The sequence below is a fragment of the Pelecanus crispus genome, chromosome 4, assembly GCF_030463565.1.
Source record: "Pelecanus crispus isolate bPelCri1 chromosome 4, bPelCri1.pri, whole genome shotgun sequence".
In the NCBI taxonomy this organism is placed as follows: domain Eukaryota; kingdom Metazoa; phylum Chordata; class Aves; order Pelecaniformes; family Pelecanidae; genus Pelecanus; species Pelecanus crispus.
Genome location: NC_134646.1, coordinates 74,001,494 through 74,028,651, shown reverse-complemented (window position 1 = coordinate 74,028,651; position 27,158 = coordinate 74,001,494). Strand labels below are relative to the sequence as shown.

General features: G+C 41.6%; 1 protein-coding gene across 1 annotated transcript; it reads right to left on the bottom strand.

Moving 5' to 3' along the window:
• Positions 1–2,307: 2,307 nt before the first annotated feature.
• On the bottom strand, positions 2,308–7,192 carry S100P (S100 calcium binding protein P). Its single transcript, XM_075709758.1, has 2 exons — positions 7,055–7,192; positions 2,308–2,457 (listed from the first exon to the last, which is right to left on the bottom strand). The coding sequence occupies exons 1-2, from the start codon at positions 7,190–7,192 to the stop codon at positions 2,308–2,310; spliced, it is 288 nt and encodes a 95-aa protein (XP_075565873.1).
• Positions 7,193–27,158: the final 19,966 nt, after the last annotated feature.

The window sequence follows — 27,158 nt, the reverse complement described above, 5'->3', positions numbered from 1 at the left end:
GACTGTGTGCCCCAAGGATCTGGGGACTAGAAGGCAGACCCCTGCTCAAAATGGTCGGTTGCAAGAGCTCAGGCTGGAGCAGTGCTGGAATGGGGACAAATCCCTGCTGTCCCTTTTGGTGGGGGACAGACTGCTTGCGCACGCAAGCAGACACACGTACACATGCTTCCTCTTTCTCAAACGATCTCTTGCACACATGGGTACTAGTTTATGAAGTCTATTAGAGAATGAGGAATCATTAGTTTTTTGTTGTATGTCCATGGTAAGCTGGGAATCTGTTCTCAGCAAGGTGCCAAGGGGGAAGCATGAATGTAGGCAACATTCCCTGGTTTTTGGTTGCATGTTTAGTATGGCCTCTGTCTGATTTAACCACGACCACAGGCTAACAGCACCCATTGCAGCGCCGTTTGCAGCTGCACCAGCAGCTGCTTCAACGTGTAGCAGTCGTGGCTCTAACACTTTTTGGGTGGCAGGACCCCTCTGCGGGTGCCTGTGCCAGATACGGTGCTGGTGTGTACAGCAGCCACACGTAGCACGAGGGGGACGGGAGTCTCTGAGGTCCTACTGGGGTTGCACAGCTCTGGTGGGGATAGAGCCATGTTCACCAAGGGACGCCCGGCCCCTGGGTTGCGATTGCTTCATCCGACCCAACAGTGGTGGGGCAGAGAAGAGCAGAGCCTTTCCCGAAGCAGCCAGCAGTCACATCCATTAAAGGGCGTTGGGACACTGCGCCCTTGGAATTAGGAATAAAGTTTTAAGTGGTGTTTAGTCCGTTTGGTCAGTACAGCCAAACCGAGGAACAGTATGCAGCTAGATGAAAGGACAGCTGTAAGATTTAAAACAGGCTGAAATAATCAAATAGTCCCCAAAAGATGAAAATTCATCTCGATAAAGACGTATACAATTAAACATATGTATGCTTTTACATGGTTATGAATGGGTCAAACCTGTGGCTTAACTTCAGACTCGGGAAACACAGCGAAACTAAGGTCTTGGTCCAGCTCCAGGTATGCGACTTGACCAGTTAGCAAATTGTACCAGGCTTCAACGGGAAGAGGAAACTGTTTCTGCAGTTAAAGCAGTGCTGTGCAGCTACAGAGCTCTTGTTCCTACGTTTGCTGGGCAGCGTGATCTCCTGCCGGAGCTGGAACGCTGCACAGAAACATTGTGCAGCTGCACAGGGAGTTGCAGCGCCTTTACCTGCACTGCACGTTTGCACAGTAGGATAGGGAATGACTAGACTCGTGGCATAAGATGGGAATAGCACCGAACAGGACCGTCCTGAAGATAAAGGAACTAAACCTGATTTTTTTGCAGTTTGCACTGGAATGCTCACCTGCAAAGTGCTCCAAAATACCGCTTGGGTCAGTCTTGCTCCAGCTGCAGAGTCACAGCTGATGTCTGTTGCCTGCTCCACTGAAAGCAAACTCTTCCACTTCTCCGCACAGATCTTTTTTCAGGTAAAGAAGCGAGAACTGCTGTCATTGTCTTGCTTCACACAAAAATATTATGGCATGCTATTTGGGAGGTATGTAAATTTATTTGAAATAAAATGGTTATAGTGTGCAACCCTACCTACATTGCCAACGGTATAGTAGTATTATAAAAGCCTTATCATGTTGTAGGAAGTAAATCCATATAAGCTGGGTGAGATGGTTCTCCAGCACATAAAATTGTACAGATTCCTCCATGCTAAAAAAAAAGTTGTTTTTGGGGAGGGGGGTTGGGGTTTGGTTGGTTGGTTTTGGGTTTGGTTTTTTTGTGTTGTTTTTTTTTTTTTTTTACCAGGAGGGAGCCTATATGGCTGCCCCGCAACAACCACAGAGCTGGGAGGTCCAAACAGGCTCAAAGGCAGCTCCAGCGAGACCCGTCCCATGCAGCCGTGGTGGCACACGCGTGAATCAGACGCAGGCTGCAGCCTTCGTCAGCTGAAGCTCGGCAAGCTGCATCCCAGAGAGGCGGCTGTGGAAAAGCAGCCTCCAGCTGACTCATGGCTTCAGCAGCATTTACCCTTGGGCGGCCTCTGCGCTGGGATGAATATTGAGCCTTTTGGCTAAGAACAGAATTTTAAAAAGCAGAGAAAGAGAGAAAATACTCAGTGAGAGCTAGTGGGAGCCATTAAACCCAGGCTCTTCCACAAAGGAGCAGAAATTAACATTCAAGACAGGGAAGTAAGCACAGCAGGATTTATTTTTACAGCCCAGCATGCTTGTAAACTGCATGGCGGTACATGGAAGAAGTGAAGGGATCCATACCACTAGCATACGCGGCACAGGCAAAGACAGCTCCTTGCGAGCAGTTTGACAATTATTTGGCTGCTTTCTGCTCAAAATATTTGTGGCAGCAGGAAGTCAGAGCTGCCACAAAGATGACAAATTCTTTAAAGTCCACTTGGGCATCACCGTTGTCATCCAGGTTCTTGAAGACTTTATCAATGGCATCCTTGTCCTTCCCTGACTGCAAAAGAAAAGGAGCAGGTTGAGGCGAGAAGTGGCGCAAACGCTAAGGCAGCATCGTGACTACCTGTGCCCCAAGAAGGGCCCTGGTGGGGCTGCGGGCCCTCGCCGAGGCGTGCGGGGGCAGCCGGGGGGCGAGGCCGCGCCAGCCCCGGCCCATGGCACCTTTCCGTGGGGGTGTGAGGGAGGCGGAAGGGCCCCTGCACGCAGCCTTGCCGTAGGCCTGCCCGGAGCGGCAGGTTATCACAGTTTCTGCTAGCGATACTTTTTTTTTTTTTAAATTCTCTTCACTTCTTTTTGTGCATTCTATCTCTGGGTATAAAGTCCCGCGCTCCTTCGCACCGTGTTTGGCTGAGGCAACCGCTCAGCGCCCGGCACGGGGGGCGGCCCACGTACCCCCAGCTGCCCCTCTCGGCGGGATCTGCACGTCCCCTCCTCCTGCCTGGAGAGCACGTCCTTCCCGCGCGGACTTAAGCCGCTGCTGGGGTCAGGCCCAGGCACGTGGGGAACAGGCAGATGCTGAGGGGCGCGGGGCGATGGCGGGGGCAAGTGGGAGTCCCGGCATTCTCGTGGCAGGGGCGCAGCCTGCACCTTCCCACCCCCCGCACGTCACCCGCACACCCCTTCCAGTACTTGACGGGGTCTACAGGAAGGATGGGGACAATCTTTTTAGCAAGGCCTGTTGTGACAGGACAAGGAATAATGGGTTTAAACTAAAGAAGAATAGATTTAGACTGGATATAAGGAAGAAATTTTTTACAATGAGGGTGGTGAAGCACTGGAACGGGTTGCCCAGAGAGGTAGTGGAGGCCTGTCCTGGTTTCGGCTGGGTTAATTTTCTTCCTAGTAGCAGGCACAGTGCTGTGCTTTGGATTTAGGATGAGAAGAATGCTGATAACACACTGATGTTTTAGTTGTTGCTAAGTACTGCTTATGCTAGTCAAGGACTTTATCAGCTTCCCATGCTCTGCCAGGTGCACAAGAAGCTGGGAGGGGGCACAGCCAGGACAGCTGACCCAAACTGGCCAAAGGGCTATTCCATACCATATGGCATCATGCTCAGTATAGAAACTGGGGGGGGTTGGCTGGGGGGGGCAGCGATCGCTGCTTGGGGACGGGCTGGGTATCAGTCAGCGGGTGGTGGGCAATTGCATTGTGCATCACTTGCTTTGTATATTGTTATTATTATTATCATTATTATATTGTTGTTATTATTATTTTACTTTATTTTATTTCAATTATGAAACTGTTCTTATCTCAACCCAGGAGTGTTTCTCTCTCTTACTCCTCCGATTCTCTCCCCCATCCCACCAGGGCAGGGGCAGTGAGCAAGCGGCTGCGTGGTGCTTAGCTGCTGGCTGGGGCTAAACCACGACAAGGCCCCATCCATCCCTGGCACCGTTCAAGGTCAGGTTGGACGGGGCTCTGAGCACCCTGATCTGGTTAAAGCTGTCCCTGCTCACTGCAGGGGGGTTGGGCTGGGTGACCTCTAAAGGTCCCTTCCAACCCTAAGCATTCTATGATTCTATTCTATGAGTCTATGATCCCCCAAAAGCGTGTGCTCCTGGCTTTATTGCACCTGAGAACTGTGGCCACGCTCCAGCACGGCGAGGCATTTTCTCCATTAAAACCCAGGCGTGTCATGGCCAAGCTGCGCCATGCGGAGCCCCGAGGACGTGGCCCAGCTGAACGAGATGCCAGGCGTTCCCCACGCGCTCCCGTGGCGAGGCTGGGCTGGTTTGCAGGCTGCGGCAGGAGGCGTTCCTGGGGCAAACATCGGCGTGACGCTTCGCCAAGCGCTGCCACCCCAGCAAAGGCGCGGGTGGCCTCAAAAGTGCTGGGAGCGCTCCCTCGGGCCTCGGCGCCTGGCACCAGCTGCTCACGGGAGCCGGCCCCTCCTGCAGCAAGCGCCATGCTGAGCTTGAGTTACGGCAGCGGAAAATACCAGAAAAATCTTTTTCTTTCTAAGTTGTCATAATTGTGACGGGCTGGCTGAACCAGTACATCTCGAGGCTGATGTTAAGCGAGGCACCATCCAAGTAAAAAGAGATATTTTTTTTTTAAAAAATAAATTTTGCCAAAATAAAAAAAAATATTTTTTTTTTTTTCCTGAAGTAACTTACAGGAGGGCTTTTTGGCTTGAGTCCCGGCACTGATTAATTCCAGTGATTTTAGAAAATGCAGTTTTAAAAATAAACAGGGGATGGCAGTAGAGACCTACCTAATGTAAAAACCAGCCGTGTGGGTTTTGTTGAAGCTAAACAAAACCAAATCTGATATTATACCAGAAAGAAATTATATAAACTGTTGGAAAATTTCCAGGAATTTAAAATAATGACTACCTTAATTGAAATCTGATCGCACTTCTTCATCATGGTCTAATTAACTAAATTTCTCATTCTGCAATTTCCCGTTTCAGTTTAAATATATGCACTTTTAAAATCACTAAAAATTGAACCAGTTCCCTAGATTTGACTGATGAATGTGTCTGGAAGGTTTTATTCCTTTTCCACTTTGCAAATTACAATCAGGTTTAATTTTATAAGTGAATATTTTAAATGATTTAGTGAAATACATAAACTAGTTTTAGTGTCTGAATTGCTTCTGAAATACACATGTGGGAATTATTTTTTGGAAACTCTTTATAACTGAGTCCAATCCTTCAGTCCTGTGGTATGGATTTATTTCTGCCTCTGATTGATTCAAGACCTTTCCAGAGAGTTGTGAGCTGTGTCAGCTATAACCAATTCTAAGACCAGACATATACATGAGTATTTAAAAGACTCTGTTTCCCAGAACATTCTCGCAAATAAAAAAAATGGATATAAATGGCAGAAAAATGCAAGTAAAACTTTTTTTTTTTTTTTTTAAAGTTAGACTTAGGTTGTCCATTTCTTTCTTCCAGTCATTAGTATGCAAGACAGGACATTGTCAGTTTAAATTTATTTGAAGTACTGACATAAAATGTTATTTTGTGCTATCTTTTTTTTTTTTTTTTTAAGAATAAGTAAAATGGGAAAGGGAGATGGAGACTAGAACATAAGAGGACATTCAGCTAATTATCCTCCTGGAAAATTCCAGGTTTTCCGGCAGTTTCAGGAAATAAGTAGAGCCAGTAAGAGCAGCTGTGGGGAACTGGAAAAGGCGGTGCCTGGCCAGTAGACGTAGTCAGGAATGACCTTTGAGCACCATCCCACTTGGTAGTCGTCTACTGCAGCAGCTCCCCAACTTTGTTCAGACCAAATGTCAAGTTTCCAGGGGATTTCCATGCCCCCCTTAGATTTGTGGTTTTCTTGGTGGTTTTGTTTTTCTTTTTCTTTATGTGGAAGTGCTATAGGTAACCTACAGCTCCATGATCAGGAACAGGACGCTTCCTGTGACGCTGTTGGGTCCCAACAACTGATCTGTTTTATAGAGTTTTTTTCATCTACCCCCCCAGAGACATCCAGGTTCTTATTCTGAATATTGCATCTGTGTTTCATTTGTGAATCTTAAATCCAGCAGGCATGGATTTCATACAGTGATTTCATATAGCTTGCATGGAAAGATACTAAATTGTTTCAAGTACCCTGGCTGCAGTGCCCTGAAATAGTTGTTAAATAATTGAGTTGTGCTGGATGCCAAAAGTGGTAGCCACATTTGGAACACTTTGTTCTAGGCTTTTGCAATTAAGAATAACTCTACAGATAGATAAACATTATTCCTGTGTGGAAAGAACAAGACACTTAAAAGTGCTTTCTGGATTTTTAGTGAAGGGAAGCAAATAAAAAACAATTGAAAATGAAAAGCATTTTGTCTCCCAGGCAGCTAAAGCTTTTACTATAATGTATTAAGCATTTTGAATACCTACTAAGAGAAGTTTTATGTATATATATATACACACAGAGATATATATCTAAAGCCCTACTTCAATGCACCTGATGATTACATACAAGTCTATGTTGTAAAATACTTTTTCAGGTCTTTCTTTTACTATTAAAGACAAATGCCAACCAGTTTGCTCCGAGTTCATCTGTTCTTCTTGCTTATGCATCATTTTGATGTGCATACTGAGTACATAGTATAAATATCTAGAGAAAGTAAGTGTATATTTAGAGATATTCCCCATCTGCAATCAAGATCTTCAATTGCCAACAACAGAAGTACCTTCACAGCAGTTGTGACATGACGTGAGCTGATAAATCCAGGCATAAACAGAAGCAGGCAAATTCTGAAGATGAAACCAAATCTATTTCAAAGCCATCGTCCTGATAACGCGAGTGATGAATTTAGTAGACAGGGAATGGCCCTGAATATTAGAATCAGTTTTACACAGTATGTGCAAAAACTTTTTTATTTAAATTTTTTCTACAAACCGTTGCATATTTCCGGATGTAATTTCCCCTATAATGTACTAAAAGTGGTGTCTGCAGGCAGCCCTTGCACCCGCTAGACAGATGTGGCACTTCGGGACATGGTTTAGTCTAGTCTACCCTTGACTGGCTTAGAGTAGACTTGGTAGTGTAGGTTAATGGTTGGACTGGATGATCTTAAAGGTCTTTTCCAACCTAAACAATTCTATGATTCTATGATTCTATGATGCCGCGCTGTTCTCTTACCGACAGGAAGTTTGGGAGCTCTTGTTCCAGGAGGGTCTTTAGTTCTGCTTTGGTGAGGGTTTGCCTGTTGCCGTCACTCTTGGCATACTTGTCAAAGACAGCAATGGTCATTCCCATCGCAGTTTCCAGCTGAGACATGTTGCTGCTGGGTCCGGCTTGCTTCTAAACAGGAACAGCCTCAGGGCTCTCTCGGAGGGTGGTGACTGGTGGTGTTCTGAGGCGCTTTATGCAACTGTCCCATCCAATCACTGGTGGCACACCAGAGGGACAGTTACCCCTTAGCAAACATCCGTATCTGAGCACTGCTTGGACTACACGCCTCTGTGCCGACAGCTATTCAAACCTCAAGCTTTATCACCCTGGTGTGGCTGGTACAACCACTTGCTCACCAGCAGAAACCAGCCTCTCCTTCAAGATACACAGTGTGACTAACAAATGAAAATCAGGTTTTGCTACTGGCTGTTTGCTCAAGAATCAGATTTGTTCCTTCAGATATGCCCATCTGATAGCCCAGCTTTGGCAAAGTATATGCTAGCCTGCTCAGGAGGAAGAGGAGCGTCTTACTTCTCCTTCACTACCATAGTTAGGGGCTCTGCGAGGCGCTGGCTGTGCAGAGCCAAGAGCGGACACAGCCTGCCCTCTCTGCCATGCAGAGGACCTTGCTGCAGACCAGATGGCTCACTAGCACACACTGAGGGTGGGATTCACCAGATCAAAAGTAGAGGTCTGCAATGCAGACAGCTAACTTAGCCCCCCTGGGCTTGCACTCGGGCCAGAGTGGGTGTCTGAAACAGGTCTGATGAACCAACATCTCTCCAGGGCCAGTAAAGGGAGCCTTGCGGAGCCACTCCACAAAGGACTTGCTCAGATGAGGATATCTGAAGGAATAAATCTGATGCTTGAGCAAACAGCCAGTATCAAAATCTATCTTGATCTGCAGTGAAATAACTTGTTATTGACCCTATGCAGCGTCAAACCTTGCAATAAAATGGACGGTACTGAAAACAAAAGGTCACCTTGAAGTCCTGTGGTTCTTGTGGCTTCTGATGAACTCTGATTCGCGTGAAAACTGTGGTCCCCCATCATTAAAACTCCAAACACGCCGGACCCACATCTACAAACAACAGAGCTGTTTGAGGGTCTGCACTGGGAGCTGAGCGGTACATGGACAGCGTTAGCTCAGGTGATGGAAGCCAATCAGCTACAGCTACACTAAGTTTTGAACAAGTTAAAATTTCTGGCCAAGCAGCAGGGTAACTTGGCCTCTGTCAAGCTCCAGGTGGCTATGCTAGACCTGGAGGAACTCATTTAAGGTGAGTTACATCTACACTAGGGTCTGCAGAGTGGACACACTCTGGGCAAATTATTTGGGGGAACCTATCAAAACTAGGGCGTCATGCATGAATAATGCTGATGGATCCCAGGGTGCAGTGTTCTCTGTAGAAGACCCTGACTATGGATTCCCAAATTTAAATCTGAGTTTGGATGTCTTTGGACATCCCTCTGCATGCTTGAAGATATGTTTCCACTCATGTTATCCTACAGACAAGTTAGAAAAAAAATGTTTTTTAATTGAGAAAAATTGTAAAAATTAAACTCCTTTCTCCCAGACATCTATAGCCACCTGTTCCCCAGGCAAACTCTGTCCTGTAACATCTACAACATCTCAGAGCAAAACTACACATCACAAGTACATGGAAACCTAGTACCTTTCTGAAAAAAAACCTCCATGATTTTCCATCTTACATTCTCCAACAAGGAATTTTGCATTTCCCAGAAAATCCCGGCAACATCTCAGGGCTGTATGCTTTATTCAAACAGTTCATGAGAACTTTGTTCCTGTGACCTCAACCTCATGACATAGTTGCAACTGATTTGCATTAAGGGTTCTAAGTAAAGTTTCCTTCAGAAGAAGGAACAAGAAGAGAGCAAACAACTGGGCCTTGTTAGCTATGAACATTATCTGGTGTTTGCATACACACACAATGGCAGTCACTGGTGTGTCAAGTGCCAGGAACTTTTCTTTGTCCTTTTCTGACAAATGTCTGTAACATGAATGTTAAACATGGCCATTAAAGAAAAAATCAATTCCTCCCTCTAAAGGAAAGCCTAACAAAATAAAATGTCTACCTCACGCATTCTCATGACTTTGAATCATGAACATCGGTGTTAGTTACACAGAAAAAGGAAAAAAAGTGCCCCAAAAAGGCAGAGGGGGATATCATCAGCTTCAGTCAACAGGATACGTCAGTATGTTCACCCCTTTGCCACATAACCTGGCAGAAAAGGTGTCCTCATTCTTGACCCATTTTCCTCTGCAAACAAAGGTGACACATAATTTTTGAGAAGACAGCTCCAAAAGTGCTACAGAAGAAAATAAACCACAGGGCTTGAATTTCCGAAACTGAAAGATCACCATGGTAGCACTGCCTGGTTGGCTTTTTTTTTTTTTTAATGTCTCATATTTGTCTCAAATTTTATCTTATGCTCTTTGCAGCAGTGTCTCTTTTGGGAAAGTCTGAATAAATACATTTAGCAGGTCTACTCTGAAGAGCCACCTATGTCACACGCAGCTGAATAGCTGAAATGGGGTAGCTGAAATGTTAAACTTCTATTACAGCTTATCATCCCTTAAAGCTTATTCCAAAAGGTGCAGGAAGTTTCATGAGAAGGACTTTTTTTGACAATTTCCACAAATCTGTTACGTATCTGAATGGAGGAAGCACAAGAGGAAGAAAACACAACCTGAAATGACAAATTCACTGTTTTTCTTAAGTTGTATCTTGGCAGCAGTACAAAAAGCACTTTATTTTTCTCTTAGCAAGAGGATAACATCTGAACTGTAAACAAGCATTGCATGTTCCACATTGAGATAAAGTTACCCTCAAAACCCTCAAATTTTCCAGTGTCCTGGATTGTTTGTTGAACTTAGAGTATCAACACACTTTATTTACTAAAGAGCAAGGTTTTCCTTTGCACTGCTTCTGAAAACTTGCTCTAAGTCTGGTTAACAGTTCTTAAAGGTCATTTCATTTCCACAATGCATGGTAAATGTATTTAATCTAGTGATTAAATGATGCAATTACTACATTGTTTTGCAAAACACAGAAAGATTAGACTAAACGGGCACTGATGAGGCATAGGCAGAGGAGTTCGTACAAGCACAGTGTGATGTTCAGTGACACACTGTATAGGTTCTGTTAATTATATAAGTATAGGTTTTCATTACTTTATTGCCATTTCCTTCTCAAAATATCCTTAAAATGTATCCTACAAATGCAATTAATAAGCTCACGTACTGTTTAAGTGAAGTTTAAGGGCAGGTAAAATGGAGAAGACCAAGGTCAGCTAACTGGCTGTGTGACTTTCCGAGTGGAGAGTTGGGGCAAAGCTGTACCGTGCGAAACACACTTTCATCACTGTATATTGACTCTACTCAAACACATTTATTAGTGCACTAGACATAGCCCCATTAGACTGTAAAATCAATGAATATATTACAACCAATAATTTAATATTTGCAGTGTAAATACTTCTGTCTAGTTTTCAATCCCTGACTGCATAATTTCCTGGATGCTATTCTTTACAGGGTTTTTTATACTTTGGTTTTAAGGTTCATGATATTAAGGCTTCCAAGACTACTTTTTTTTTTTATTATTGTAATGACAGAAAGAGAGATCACACCCTAAGGTAACTGAATATTGTCCACTCAAGTGCTGTAGTCATGATTTCTAAGTACTGTGATTCCTCAGCCAGTCTCACACATGCAGTCCAACCGTCATTTGCTCTACCGTAGCACTTACAAAATCCTACTCAGGTGTAAGCCCATCACACTGACCTGTGGTGAGCATAGTAGAAAGTCATTCTACGGCATGGTCAGAAAGAACAGGAAAAAAAGAGAAAGAAAGAAGAAAGGAAGGAGAAAGAAAGGAGAAAAGGAAACGAGCTGCAAGAGAGGATGGTTGTTTTGTAAACTTTAAAACAGACTGAGCGAACCTTTTAAAGGAAGTTCCTGTTTGTTAGAGAGGTAAAGACATGCAAGAATGACTAAGCCAATTCCAAGAAAGCTTTCAAAAGACCTTTCTATGCAAAAAGGAATATTTTGGCTGTGTTAACCTCTCATGAACTAAGCAATACTCTTTTTCCTTTATTGTACAAAAACATTTTCTCAGAGGGAAGGAATCCCTAAGAGAAAGTTGCCACATGTTGAGTGTCCGTGCAGGCAACACATCAAGAAAAAAACCTTTGCATCCCCCATAATTTTTTTTTTTCATTCTAAAATATCAATTTATGCATATGTTGAAGAAATGAGAAGGGCTGACCTGCTATCACATAACTGTGTGTAAAGTGAGGTGATATCCATGTACACTGTCAGGAAGATTTACAAGGCAATTTGATCAAATGGAAGTTCCCCAGACACACACATTTCACAGAGCTGGCTGCTTTAGGTTTCCAGAAAGTAATCACAGGGTGTAGCACAACTGATAAGAAGACATAGGGCTATTTCCAAAGGCAAACACTGACATTGTTTTGTCATTGTTAACGGGGCAGCAAATGAGCATGCTGGGCTCAGAAATACTGAAGGGTGGGGTGGGAAATGGGAACCAGACCATACTTTTGTAACAGACAATTGAACTTCAGGTTTTGCTTACCAGAAAAAGAGACGACCTTGAACAAACAGGGAAATAAATGGACCTGCACAGAACTGGGAGAGTCCTTGACTTGGAGCGGGGAACCCAACCATGAACAGACTCTTATCTAAAGCCAGAGGATGCTTAAGTGGGTTGAGAAAACATGGTCATGGATATAAATATAGGAGTTGCATTATTTTGTCCAAAATTTATCTTTCAAGCGCGTTTCAGTCTATCTAGATGGACTACCTACTGGGTGTATTTAACAGAGTAGGCATTTGCATGACGATTACTGGTTATGGTGTCTCGGAAACAGCCTGCGCCTGTCTGAGGTCCTCATGCTCACCACCCAGGCCCACCGCTCACGTAACTTTGCTACCACACTGCATCTCTAAGGGCAAGATGAGAAATGACTTGTTATTCTTTCTACCCAGAGGCAATCAGCTCATTTTTTCCCCCACAGAACTTGAATGAAATGGTAGCTACTCTTTCCATTTCCTTTCTTGCTTGATAGCAGTCCCTGTTTAGATTACACCTAGAGTCTTTAGATTAAGCTTAGTGCGTACTTAAAAAGAAACTTAAAAGGACAAATTGTATTTAATATTGTACAACTGCTAACCCGAGAAAGGAGAGTTATTCTATATGAGCAAAGCCAACCAACCAACTGGTATTTTTGGAGTGTCTGTCACCTTAATAGCTGACCTTTTTCTGCTGTCTTCATTAGAGATGCTTATCTTGTTTTTCCTCTTTGCAGAGTTAAAAGCTACGAAGTAAAAAAGGGAGCAATACTTGCTTTCATGATTTATTTCCACAGCCGTTTCAGAAGCCCCAACCATGGACTGCAATCCTGTTATGCCAGGCGATGTACAGATTACAGCATTCCTGGCTTGTGGAGACGATCATTTAGCTTTAGGACAAGACAAGCACATCAGCACGTAACAGAACATAGAGCATTTCAGAGCAGATGTACGTGACAGACCCAATTCCTTGTTATTATTTTGAACCCTCATGTTGTTTCATTGTATCTCTAACCTCTGTCTTAGTCCACTAATAATGCTAAACACTTACTCCCTCTCTGCCTTATCCTTTTTATACTGCTCTATGTCTGTGGAGTTGAATAATTGCCGAGACAAAGTTATGAAGTAACTTTGATAAGAGCAGCTCTGACTGTGTAAGATGTTGCTGAGTCCTGCCAACTGGCTCTGCTCTGGAAAAAGGACAAGGAATTAATTGTTGTCCCGTTCTATCAGCCAACAAAATCCACCAGTGCCCAGCACCAGACCACAGCAACCTGGCCAAAGCCTTGTTACTAGAATGTAGTAGTTCATCAAAATCCTTCCTCCCATCTCAGTATTTCATATCATGTAGAAAATGAGAAGTGTTTATACATTACCACCTGTCCTTCCTCTTGGTCAGAGAAATTGGTTAACGCTCTTTTGATCTGCATATTCATTTGACAGTTGTATTTGCAGTTTCCTGTTTACAAAATACTGAGACAAGATTGCTTATTAAAAGAAATAATAAAAAAACTTTACAGCCACCCTTGTTGTAACTACCCAAGACAAGCATGATGGCAAAAATAAATTCTGATCATCTTAGAGATTTACTTTCTGGTTTATTTCTGCTGTTATTTATAGAAGATGTGGCAATATATCTTGGTTTGGAGTCTGATGGTGAAATAGATGCAGCACACAAAATGGTATTTGGGTTTGAAAGCCCAGTTCATCAAAGCAGAATAAAACCAAAACAGCATCCTCTTTAGGTTGGTGGAATCATGGAATCTGTGGACCCCATGACACACTTAAATTTCCCCCTCAGGTGGTATTCTTCCTTAAATTTGGGATCTATCTGAAGATCACAGTCTGTAATAGAGAAGCAAGTAAAAACATTTTAGCTCAGGCAAAGTATTGATTTCAACTTTTATTTCCCAAGCAATGCTCGGAACTAGGCAAGAATTACAATTCGAACAAAACCCTTCCTGTTTGCATAGATCAGACTTTCTCTATGGATTTAGCCTATCTCCAGTGTTGCACCTGCCTAACGGAGGAGTGTTTTTAAACTGACTGGGTTCTTAACTAGTTGAATGAAGACATCCTTAAGTTGATTTAAGCCTGGGCTGGAGTTGTTAATTTTTTGAGAATAGTGGCAGTTTTGCAGTTGTTCTTGATGTCAGCAGTACAGAGAAACCACTTCAGATAAAATCAGGTAAACAAATTTTAGTCGACCAAGTAAATGTCATTGCTGTTCTGACAGCACCGTTATCAGTCCAAGAACACTAGTCAGAGCATCACACACAAACATGACTATTTTGCCAATACATCGGTTGAGGTGCCTCATCATCCTGCCTGCTACTGAGGATCCTTGATGTAATGGAGCCAGGAATACCTGCTCCATACTCTTCTTCCACAGATGCTATGAGAGGAAAGAACCCCAACCCAGGGCTTGGAAAAAAGGTATGATTCAAGTCAGACTGAAATTATCCAGACTAGCTGCCTAAGCACTAGGTAGATTAATTAAGCTGCAACTCCTTGGATCATTGTGCAATGGAGCAGGAAGTGAGAGAGTTCAGGGCCGTAGTCTCAAGCTGACTATACTGGCTCTCCAAACCAGGACCACGAGTGTGACAGAAACAAAGCAGGAGCCTCACTTGTACAACTATGACTAAGCTAAGTACATTGATGAGACATTAAAAGCACAGCAGAACACATATGAAGCTTTAGAATACATTGTGCCAGCCTCACTCTTAAATTAGTACGTTTTAGCCTTGTGCTTAACACAGGACTTTGAACCTCAAATTAAACTGGAATGGAACCATCACTTTGCAGCAGCCTGTTCAAGAGGGAATAACCACCAAAACTGGTTAGAAGCAAAGGCCCAGGATTCTCTTCAAGTTGTGTTATTAGGCAGATGGGCTTCATTATATACTGAACAGTTAAACGGACACTTAAAATTGAGATCATCCTGGTCACTAGAATGTGTGCTGAGGTTAATTACAGAGCTCTTTTTTGTTTTAAAGCTATCAAAATAACCATGAAGAATAAAAGGCAGAAGTCTGCCTGCCCTGGAAAATCCTCATCAGGGTTTGTTGTTTCTCAAGTGGTACAGAAGCAGAGATGATATACATGATGCACAGGTGTCAAACTCCTGTTGACTGAGTAGGACAACCAGCGGGAGCTCTGAAAATACTCTGCTGGCTCATAGCCACTGTCAGCCGTAGATAAAAATAGGACGTGATAAATTGAGTATAGTCTTCAACTAACAGATGTTGGAAATTACCGTGTTAGCATACAAAATATGAGCAGCTGTTAATACGGCAGCATTCTTTTCTGGTAGGAAACACATTTAATCAACAATTTATTAATAGTGTTGTAATGAAAACATGAATTGCAGACTTTTAAACTGTGCCGTGGTGGCAATCTCTTCATTTAGCGGTTTTCCTTTAACCATTCCCTGAATGTTCTACATCTCCTCATTGGTAAATTTTGGTCTTTCCATCTATTACTGGTTATTCCTCTATTTAAGTACACAGTCATGCACAGTGCTGGTGCATAACTGAGAGTTTCCTTGATCAGGGACCTGGGCTGAAGGTCATCACCCCTTTTACTGATTATGACTTTCTTGTGCAGGGGACATAGCTACAGGAAATCCAGAGTCTCACTTGTGATCGTCAAAGGAATATGGCATGTGACAGTGTTTCACCATGCAGTAAAGGAAACAAATCTGCAACAATGAGTTTCAGGACAAAAAAAAAAAAAAATCAAGATTGTAAAGTGACTGAACTTCAAAAGGAAGAAAAGAAAATCCTCTTGCTTTATTCAATTTATACATAAATATCATGAGATATACTACAACAAATACTTTTCTCTCATACGGGGTATGTTCACAGTGCAGTCATTATAGCATATTTCGGACAGCCGTATATTCACTGCAGAAGGGCATTCAGGGCAGGTTACAGAACAGCCCAGGAAAGCTGCTGTGGTGATGTGGTCAGCACTGATAGTTTCAGAGATCAGACTCCATCCTATGTATAGTACTGTCTATTTGGTCAAATGACTACCATCATGTGCATTTTTTTCTCTACCTTCTGCTATTTATACATTGGCTGCCTGAAGAAATGCTTTTGTTGGAGAATGTTGTTCGGTCCAGAAGACTTCAAAGTATGATAATACACCCTTTATTATTTCTGGACATGGGGGAAGAGTTGGAGACAGTCTTCTAAAATGACATATCGTCCAAATTCAGACTCCTTACAGCACTTAGTTAGTGACAAAATATTCAGAGACTGCTTGGAACCAACCTTTTTTCTTGTATATTGTCCACTGACATGCTTCTGACAGAAAGCTCACGTAATCCATCCTTCAGCAGCAAATTATCATATTGTTTTCAGTTTCATAGTTATTTAGCCATATTTTGTTTATGACACTGTCCTTTAATTCTGAATGTCAAAGTAGACGGAAGATCCTTGTCTCATTCTAGACTTTTCAGCTGCCCCAGTCTGTGGTATTTGCTCATCTGCTGCATTGGACACAATAGTTGCAGTGGGTTTGTCATCTTTTCCTCTTGATTCATTGCAAAAAGAATCAAGTGATTCATAAATTGTAGACACAGCCTAAAAAATTAAAGAAAACTCCACTCAAAATAAAGTCTATTTAAAATGAACTTTTACCCAAGACACAGCATCTAGCACAGCCCAAGGGAACAGAGAGAAACACAGGCCACAGAGTTATAACTTCAGAGGGAAAGAGTGTCTCAGTACTAACATTGAAAGACAAAGTCTTCCCATGTTTGGATTCAATTTTCTACCAGGCACAAAGTACTTATTTAGAATACCAAAGATGTCAGGTTCCACTGTAAACCAGGTTCTATGAAATCTGAAATGGCAAAGCTTTTTTTATCCCCTTAATCATTTAACTCCAATATTTCCAAAAAGGTTTATCACACTGTTCCTTCTGGATGGATGCTCTTTTTGTGCAGTAAACTAGCATGCTTCTGCAGTATTCAGATGTTATTCTGGGCTGTGCAAAAATCATCCTGTTTTCATTTCCTAAGCACATGTAAGATTTGGGATCTTCAGGTAAGTCCTTTAGCAAAACCTGAGAATTAAAGATCTCCCTGAAATGTGGGAGACAGACGTATCAAATCAAATTCTCAAGCTGACATGGCATAAAACAATAAAAAGGTGGAAGTCATGAAGTGGTAGTTTTTTGTCTTCACACTTGTACTTTACTATGGGGGTTTACTATTTTTGTTTTAATGAATGATGTTCAGAACAGAGAAAGGTACCTGCTTGGCTGAATGTCAAACAGGAGGCATGGTAGGTACGGCCAACTAATCTGGATCATGCTTCTATACATTTTGGCATAACCAGAGCCCCTCAGGATTGTGCTTTTTGTGTTGTTCCGTGAGCTGGGAGTTTGCATTAATGCTACAGCAGTGCTTAGATTTGGGCTGGAACCTGCAGAACTTAACAATGAAAAAATCATCAACTGCTCCAAGAATTCCCTCAAGGGCCAAATTCCCCTGCAGCTGGCAGAACTGTCTAGGAAACACTCCCTGAGCATCTCAGCACAGGAAACATGCGATGAATCTCCAGAGAGAGAGAGAAACAAGTGCTACATAGTAAAAGCACAGCTACAGTGGCCAGCTTTGTCATGTGGATGCTTACTGTCAGGTTAAGCCAACTTAGATACTTGGAACTATGTATTGTCACCTGACCCAATTGGTCAGCATTGTTATGACATATCATACAGGTGAGAATAAAATCCATGCCTTGATTCAAGTTCTGTGATACAAGATTGCTTTCACAACCCCAAGAACTGGTAAAAAAACATGACATAAATTGGAGACTGTACATAGCCTTGCAGAGGCGTACAGAACCTTCACGTTCACTGTTCTAGAAATGGTGCCCAAACCTACCCAGAATGTACTGCAAATTTCCAAGCTTAAAAAAAAAAAGTGCATGCAACGTAAAAAACTAGTGTGAACTTTCTGGATAACTCTTTTTTTTCTGTTTGTGAAAAAGTAAGTAAATTTAACTGGTCATATTCTGCAACACAATTGAAAGGCAATGAGTGAAGCTCCAGAGACACCACAATATTTGCTTGTCACTACTGGCTTAATTTGTTTGAAACATAGTGTCCACGCACATCGTATGTACTGGCTTTACTCATCTACTGGGTAATGATTTATAAGATCCATATATATATAATGATATATAATGATTTATAAGATCCAATTATGCTTTAACGTTTAAAATGATACCACTATGAAATCACTCTTTCTGCTTTCATTAAAATAGCAAAAAGGTCTGTTACATGAAAGAAAACACTGAACCTATATCATGACATGCCACTGTGGCTAACAGCTGCTAAATTATAAAGCAACAACAAAAGACCTTTTATAATTGTATACATCACATCCTCTGGATGAGTCTTGTTGTCCATATCAGCCCTGAGCAGTTAATGGCTACTAATGAACTCTTCACTCTGCACCACCTCTGATGCTTGCTTTCTCATTCTCAACCTCATTTTCTTATGTCTTCATTAAATATTAACAAGTAGAAGAGCTATCCATTTATAGCTAGTAATTAGAATATTTTATTACTATGACCAGACCATCTCATGCCTTGTATTTTTAAAATTCTCTACTGTAAAAGCAAGTCTCTTAGCTTCAGTGGGAATCTACATATTATGGGGAATTAATTTTCCCAGCTATACATTTTCTTCTTTTAGAATGATGACTGTTGCACAATAAAAGATAGATACTAGTGTTTTACGACTTGCATCCTAATATTCTCTCTCACCATGATTTCAGTACCAATATGACCAAATCAAGGCTGAAGCCAGGTTCTCTAACAGGACAATTCAGGAATCTATAAGCTTAGTAACTGCAGTTGTGACCACGGGCTTTAGCATTTTACATCACCTCTGTGTGGTTTGTCCAAGCCTGTGCAGCTGATTGTAATGGAAGTTGCGCCTGCCTATGCCAGAGTTAATTTAGGGCTTCTTTCCCTTGCCCACTTCATGTTTTAATGTAATTAAAAGATTAATAACTGCCTGGAGAAAGGAGCTTGCCTGAAATTTGCTACCTGCTATCAGCAAGTGTTGCCTGCTCTAATGGCCCTATCAGCTGAAGCCCCTTGAGCTTGGTATACAATTATATGTAAAGGGACTTTATTACCATTTTTGACTTCTCCTACACTTCTTTCACTCAGTCTCTACATTGATATTCTCCACTTTTTGCTGCCCTATTCTCCAGGCAATTGTAGTGTGCCATTAAATATAACAACAAAATCCAATACTTTCCTACTACATAAATGTCTTTTTTCTTATTTCTGAGTGTTGTATCTTGCAAGAAACTTTTTTTTTTTTCTTTAAACCTTTTTCATGTGTAGTAAGATGCTGCCCTGGGAACAGCAGCTTGTTGCGTGCTTTCTGTTCGGTGCACTCCCCAGTGCCTCATTTTGAAAGTCCTTCTCTCATAGCGAGAGTCTTTTTATAAGCCACTTACCCATTGAGCAGAATTACATGATGAGTTTTCCTCAGCTGCTTCGTTGGTGGATTCATTTCTCCCATGAAGTTCTGCAGCTTTGAGTATCTGCTCCTCCTGATGCCTTCCTGCCGGCATAGGAAGTTGTACAGAACCTTAGCAAAAACCAAGTTACCGTCACTGCTTGCTTACATCCATTTCCAGAGTCACACTGGTACTCTACTAGAGCTCTATAAAGCTCTCAAATGAAAAGTGCAGAGCTCTTGTATAGCTAGTCTTGGTGACAGGCGCCAGAGAGGTATTCAGCTTGCAGATGAAAACAGCTGCCTTCAGGTTTCTGAACACCCCTTAGGCAATGGAGATCTGGTCAATAGGGTTTGTGCCATGGAAACTGGTAAGAGAACTGATCAGCTCACTCTTAAGAAGACACCTACAATGGGTCTTTTCATACAGAGGCCTCAACATCCATACTTGTGTCAACTCCAGTGACTGAAATAGGAGCTTTCACTTGCCTAAATCCCCTCGCCCTGCTTTTTTAATCTGCAAATGCAATTGCATCTCAAGTCACAGATATTCCACCTATATCCCTGACAGCTCACAAGCTGAGTAAGCCTCACATTGCAACCATAATACTCATGCTACTGTTACTTAAGAAGCTGGCTTAGGTTCTATGTTACTAGTCTGTACCTACCGCCCACAGATGCCCTACATTTATACTTGTCCTGTACCCCTGCCATTCAGTGTTTTTTTCTTGTGCGTTCTTCCATCCTTCATTTCAGGATTTTGCAACAAATAAAAATTAATAATTAGTTAAAAAAATTCACAGCTTAAAAAACATAGCTCAGAACAAAGTCCCCAAAGTTGGGTCTTTCAGACGTCTCTTCCAGGGGTCAGTACTTAGAGTAAGACCATTATGCAGAGTGAAGTTCTGGCTCCTCACATTTTCAGTCTGCTAAGAAGTTATCAGAATTGATATTCCTTCAATATCCTAGATAGGTCAGTCTAAGTGATCACTCTTTCTGGAAGGATAAATAATGGAGGCAAGCGGCTACAAGAACGCTCACTTGAACTACAAGCTGTGCCTTCTGATCCCTCCTCTCACCTTGAGGGGCCCCTAGCGGATCAGGACCAGGTGAGCTAAAGTTATGCATTGGAATTCCTCTCAGTGATGCCTCTTAAGTGCACCTGTCCAGCCATCTCAAAACAAATATCTAACTTAGAAAGTATGTGTTAATGGAAATATTGTCACTCACCAGAAAGTTTAGAGTGCTGTTTCCTTTTGTAGCAAAGATACAAGCTTCCCACTGACACTAAGAAAGGAATGATGGCCCATGTTGCCAAACCTCTGTCTTTCAACAAGTGAACTTCTGCAATTATATATTTCAAATAAAGTTATGTACTATTCAAAGATACAATAGAAGAACAACACCATAGCAAAAAAAACCCCAACCCCAAACACCCTAAAATTAAAAGTTAAAAGTGACTTCAGGAGCTAATCAGTCCATCCCCCCACCCAAGTGCAAGGTCGTCTATACTTTCCCATTCCTGAGGGATGCATGCCTGATGAACAGTAACATCAATCCCTTCTATAGCTCCTGTAGTTTGACAGTTTTTTTCCCCTCAGTGTCTAATGTGAGTCTTTTCTGCTTGTACTTTAAGGCTATTTCTACTTGACCAAGTAAGAGATCAGATCACTTAACTCATTTTAGGAGCTCAGATTATTTCAAGTCTTTCACAGCATTTTACATCCATTTCCCCCCATTTTGAACACTACTTCGTTCATTCTCTGCCACTGATGTTTTCTAAATCTTTGATCATTTTTGTGCCTCCCTTTGGACTACCAGTTGGCGAACAGTGTAAAATAGCGTCCAAAACTGGACTGTGCTGGATGAATGGAAAGGTTAGTTGCCACAATTTGACCAGTTGATATATGAGTGATGTTTGATAATGTTAAAGGTCTAGTCAGAGCTAGTCCCCTAGTCTTTCTCTACAGTTGAGAAGTAGAAAGAGAGAGGCAGAGATCAGCATCTTCAAGAAGCGATGCACAGTATCTTAAGACAGTTGTGTAACAGAAGCAAGGTAAATTGTTTTCCAGGTATGTTGCATTCTTTTCATAATTTAAGGTGAAACATACCTCACTCCTATTGCTGAAAAATTAAATTGTGTTTGATTACTCATTGTATTAATGCTTAATTCAGAATTGGGACCTTAAATTGCTCCCCTGTAAAGGTTACCATATGACTATAATAAAATAAGGAGACACAGCCGATATATAACATTTTGTCGTAACAACTTTATGGACACAAATCCTTATAAATATAGAGCCCATACTGCTCTATCTTCCATATTGGTTTATCTCCTACTTTTATTAAGAACTTTTAATAAAAAGATAAAATGGTTAGTAAAGGGTACATATTACCGAACAGAGTAACCATGTAATTGTTTCAGCCACTCCTTACCACACAGCAAATTCATTCACTGTCTCACATCTAGCCTACCAAATCCCTTCTGAGAAGGAATTGTGTTTGTGTCTTTTGTTAAATACACAGCTGATGCACAGCATTTTTGTAAACCTTAACTAGTAATTCCTCTTAGTGAGCCCTTATAGAAGAAAACAAACACTTTACACTGGGGGTATTAAGGCAGAGAGCTTAAGTCAATTGTCATTAAGAGTCGTTCTAGTCCTCTCTGTGTTTGTCTCATTCATCCTAAGATCCACAGCATTGGGGGAGGGACGTGGGAGAGGGAGGAAATGTATAAAATAGTTCCAGCTGAAGAATCTTTATCACGACAAGTTAAATGGCACGCATATCCTCTTGCTAGCTTACCTTTCTCTTCAACAATCACTGTTGTCCCATTTCCAAATACTTTCTTACAGAAAGGTATTTCAGTAATTATCTCACAGTAGTAAAATCCTGTGTCATTTACACTGGCAGATTTTATCACTAGCACATCCTTGCTTTTATGGGTGACGTTGGTTACATAGACAAGTTCTGATGATACAGTTTTGGTGATGTTCTCTTTATTAACAAGATACCAGCCTACTCTATACCTCTTAACAGTTTTTTCCCAAATACAGGCGATTTCAGTGTAGTCTCCAACTGACAGATGTATTTTCGTTGGTGTTTGGATGACTGTTAAATGATCGGGACCTGCAGCTAGTGGAGAAATACACATAGATTTAAAAGTTAAAGCAGCAAAGAGATGACACTACAGCTGTAATGGCTGCAATCACAGTATTTAAAATAATGTTAATACCATAAAATCATTATGAGATTACTTTTTAAGACCAGTTACTATCCACTTCTCCCTTGAACAATGGCAATTCCTTTCTGGCTAAAGGAAAATTTAATCTGGTGTGTTAAAGCCCTCCATCATTGTCTGTGTGCAATAAACCAAGAATTGCTGTGTACTTGCTGATATACTTATTTTTTATTTTTAACAAAAAGCTTTTATAATAGAGGTTGAGTCTGAAGCATATTAAACACTTTATCTACTAGATAAAGAATGACCAAAAGGAGTTATTCAGAATGATTCATCAGTGATTAGTGAAAGACTCATCAAGCTGAAAGAAAGATCCACTACCATTTTTGTCACCATGTAGGAGTTCTTGTCCTGCACTGCTGCTAATTAATGACAAAAGTACAGCACTTTTGGGGTGGGTTCTCTAATTTTGTTTAAACTTCTTTCATTAAGTTTTTGCTGACAAGTAGTTTATAGCATCAAATTCACCTCCTTAGTTTAGTAAGTATACCATATGCCATTCAGACCACAGCTGTCTCATCAGGTCTGTTACCTGGCTTTTAGCTAAGGCTGACTCGGACAGTATCAGACAAAACTTTTCTATTTCCTGTTTTGAATCTCTTTTTAACTCACTGTCCATGTGCAAAGTGATCTACATGAGATACTGCGCAAGACTGTACAAAGTATTTTCTTCTGACGTGAAACCACTGTGTGGATATCAGATAACACTTTTTTTTTTCTTCTAATGACATTGATGCTCATCACAAAAGTTCTAATCTCATAGAATCTTTCCCCATGACTGCTGAGACCATTAGTTGTCATATGCTGTGTGAAGAATTAGCATTTCCTTTATTCTAGCATTTATACTATTAAAGTGAGGAACTACTCATAATGAGAGTAAACTGCACGATTTCCTTCCAAGTTTTATCCTGTTTGTAACTCAGGCACATTTCACAACAACATATAAGTAATGGGATGATTTTGTCCCTATCTGGTCCTAAAATGGCATCTGTTAAGTTTAAGCAGAACTACGCAAATAAACTTTTTCCCTTTGCCCTTAGAAAAAGCCACATATTTATCAAACATAGGAGTTAGGCACCTCTTTTTTTTCCACCATGCAGCACTCAGCAACTTGCAGAGAACAATATGGTCAGTATAGGGGTAATAAACAGCAGAAAAGATAAGGGAAAGAATTAACATAGTGTGTAAAAATGACAAGTTAGAAGCTGTTCAGGTGTCAAAGAACTAATCACTAACTTCAGTTTTTCTGTTCATTTGGTTTGTCTTTTAAAACACAGGCTGTGCTACATTTCCATCTTGTCACTTCATTGTCTTTCTGAAAATAGCACTGAAAACATCCTTTTGTCCTTGCTTAATGTCTTAATCTCTCTCTTTCATTCTGTTTTTTTTTTTTTTATTTATACTGAATGCCTTCATTATCCAGTGCAATTTGTATTGAATAAGAAACACGAAACCTTATCTGCTTTGCATTTCAGTACCTACATGGATCTAGAAGAAAACCTCTTTAACAGTTTAAAATTCTACATTCAGTGTTTGTCACAATAAATATTCAAGCCCGAAGATCTAAGAAAAACCACGCTTGCATTAACCTAACATCCTTTTGGATGTTGAAGTGTAAGATTTGTTCCTCTACACTTTTTCTACAACAATCTCTTTGTGAAAATGCTTTTTGATTCCCCACGCATTTTAATTTTGATTTCAGCATTATGAAAATGTAGTTAACACCCTCCTTGTCTCTCACACAAGTCTATTTGAGGTGGATATACTGTAAGAGGTTTTTTAAAATCCAGCTCAAGAATTACAAGTGACTAACTATAAACAAAAAGCGAATAAACACCACTTACCTAAGGAGACAAAACACATTATTAAAAGAAGTTTCAGTGAAATTATGATCATCATGCAGGATTATTAGCACTTGCATCAGGGTGTCTTTGTCGAAGAGCAGCAAAAAAGCAAATGAAAGCATTTCAGATTCGTAGCTTAACTTCCTCTTCCCTCATGTGGTGAGGACAACAGAAACGTAAATGCAACCCAAATTTTCCCTACAGTCTTTGAAATTGCTGTCATAGATGTGCCTGTCTTACAGCCCAGCTATTCTGTCTGAAATAAGAACATTTCTTCTTTAAATTTTAAATTGTGTCCTAACTGGTTACCTTTCAACACTAGATTAGCCTCTCTTCTGATATGACATAAAGAATGGCTTTTCCATACTTAGAGTGGTCTCATGTGAATGTTTGCCATTGCACTTCTGCAATCCTTCATTTACAGGCATTTTATGAAGATAAGACTTCTTTAGCTACTGGTTACATGCTTGTTAGCATCCTCTTCCAGCCAACCTGATGAATCTTATCCAAAGCGACAATGATTGTACACAGGTTACATTGATGCCAAGTATTACTCCCATCTTTCCTTATCACACATTTCATTGTCAACTTCCTGAAATCTTGCCTAAATTCTTCCCTCCTGTGAAGAGTACTTTCCTACTTTTGCCTTAACAGTAGCATAGCTCCATTGGCAGGAGCAATGGAGGAAGGCTGAGTTCAAAGGCTGCACTTGCAGTGGCCTGCAACATCAGCAGGAAACAATCCAGGACACTGTGCTGTGTATGCAATGCATCTCACTATTACCACTATGGGTGCAGTTGCATTAATGCAATACCAGCGTCCTGTATATTAACTAAGGCTTGTTTCAGGAAGATTATAAGCATGGGTTAAATAAAATGATCTACAGCTATTTCATCAAGTTAAGGGCCATGTTGAAACTCATTTGCCTTCAATTATTAAAAAAAAGTTCTACAAATGTAGATAACTGTATGATGTTTAATGTTACCCAGTACTGACTTTTGGCTCCAACCCAGAACCATTTACATTGCCTGGCCAGAGAAGTGGAAGACAAAGCATTGCTTCTGTTTTCTCAACTTATCCAGCCTTATTCCCTTGACAGATGTTTTAAATGCAAAGGTACCAGGCAAGACACAAGAAGGACTTGAGGGTACTGGTGGATGAAAAGCTGGACATGAGCCGGCAATGTGCGCCTGCAGCCCAGAAAGCCAACCCTATCCTGGGCTGCATCAAAAGCAGCGTGGCCAGCAGGTCGAGGGAGGGGATTCTGCCCCTCTGCTCTGCTCTGGTGAGACCCCACCTGCAGTGCTGCGTCCAGCTCTGGGGCCCTCAGCACAAGAAGGACATGGACCTGTTGGAGTGAGTCCAGAGGAGGCCACAAAAATGGTCTGAGGGCTGGAGCACCTCTCCTACGGGGACAGGCTGAGAGAGTTGGGGTTGTTCAGCCTGGAGAAGAGAAGGCTGCGAGGAGACCTTATTGCGGCCTTCCAGTACTTAAAGGGGGCCTACAGGAAAGATGGGGACAATCTTTTTATCAAGGCCTGTTGTGACAGGACAAGGAATAATGGATTTAAACTAAAGAAGAATAGATTTAGACTGGATATAAGGAAGAAATTTTTTACAATGAGGGTGGTGAAGCACTGGCACAGGTTGCCCAGAGAGGTGGTGGAGGGCCCATCCCTAGAAACATTCGGGGTCAGGTTGGACGGGGCTCTGAGCACCCTGATCTGGTTAAAGCTGTCCCTGCTCACTGCAGGGGGTTGGGCTGGATGAGCTCTAAAGGTCCCTTCCAACCCAAAGCATTCTGTGATTCTATGATTCTAAGACATAATTGGCCCACAAACATGTTCAGTTGGGGAACATCAAAACTGCAATGACAGATGTTTAAAAAACCAAAACATGCTGAGAACATGAATACGTTAAATTTAGAACTTGATAAGCACTTGTCAACCACAAAATTTCTTAGAACTAACATCAGATTTTAGCAGCACTGGGCTGGTATCCAGAACAGCTGAACTGCAATTTGTAATGAAAGCACATACACATTTAAAGCTTAAAGCACTGTTCCTTTCCATTTATCAACAAGAAAAGCATAATGCATCAGCACTCCTGCTTCTTGGTATCTACCTTACAGAAGTAGTTTCCAGTGTCATTTAGACTACCAAGTAAAATTAAAAATGAGACAATAAGATAAATGTCACAAAGTGCTCTAGGCTATCCCCATTTCTGATGGTACCCAGCTGACTTTGTTATCACCTTTAGAGCTAGTGAGGACATAACAAATACCTTTAAATTCAAGTAAAAGAAAGGATATATTAAAGCAAATAATTTATAATTTATAATTTTAAGGATATTGTTGTGGTTTAGTCCCTGTCGGCAACCAAGCACCATGCAGCCGCTCACTCACTCTCCCCCCACCCCGGTGGGATGCGGGAGAGAATCAGAAGGGCAAAAGGAAGAAAACTTGTGGGTTGAGATAAGAACAGTTTCATAATTGAAATAATAATAATAATAATAATAGTAATAAAAATTGCAGTGAAAAGGAGAATTACGAGAGAGAAACAAAACCCAGGGGAAAAAAACAAGTGATGCAACTGCTCACCACCCACTGACCGATACCCAGACAGTCCCCAAGCAGCGATCGCTGCTCCCCGGCCAACCCACCCCCCAGTTTCTATACTGAGCATGATGCCATATGGTATGGAATAGCCCTTTGGTGGGTCAGCTGTCCTGGCTGTGCCCTCTCCCAGCTTCTTGTGCACCTGGCAGAGCATGGGAAGCTGAAAAGTCCTTGACTAGCATAAGCAGTACTTAGCAACAACTAAAACTTCAGTGTGTTATCAACATTCTTCTCATCCTAAATCCAAAACACAGCACTAT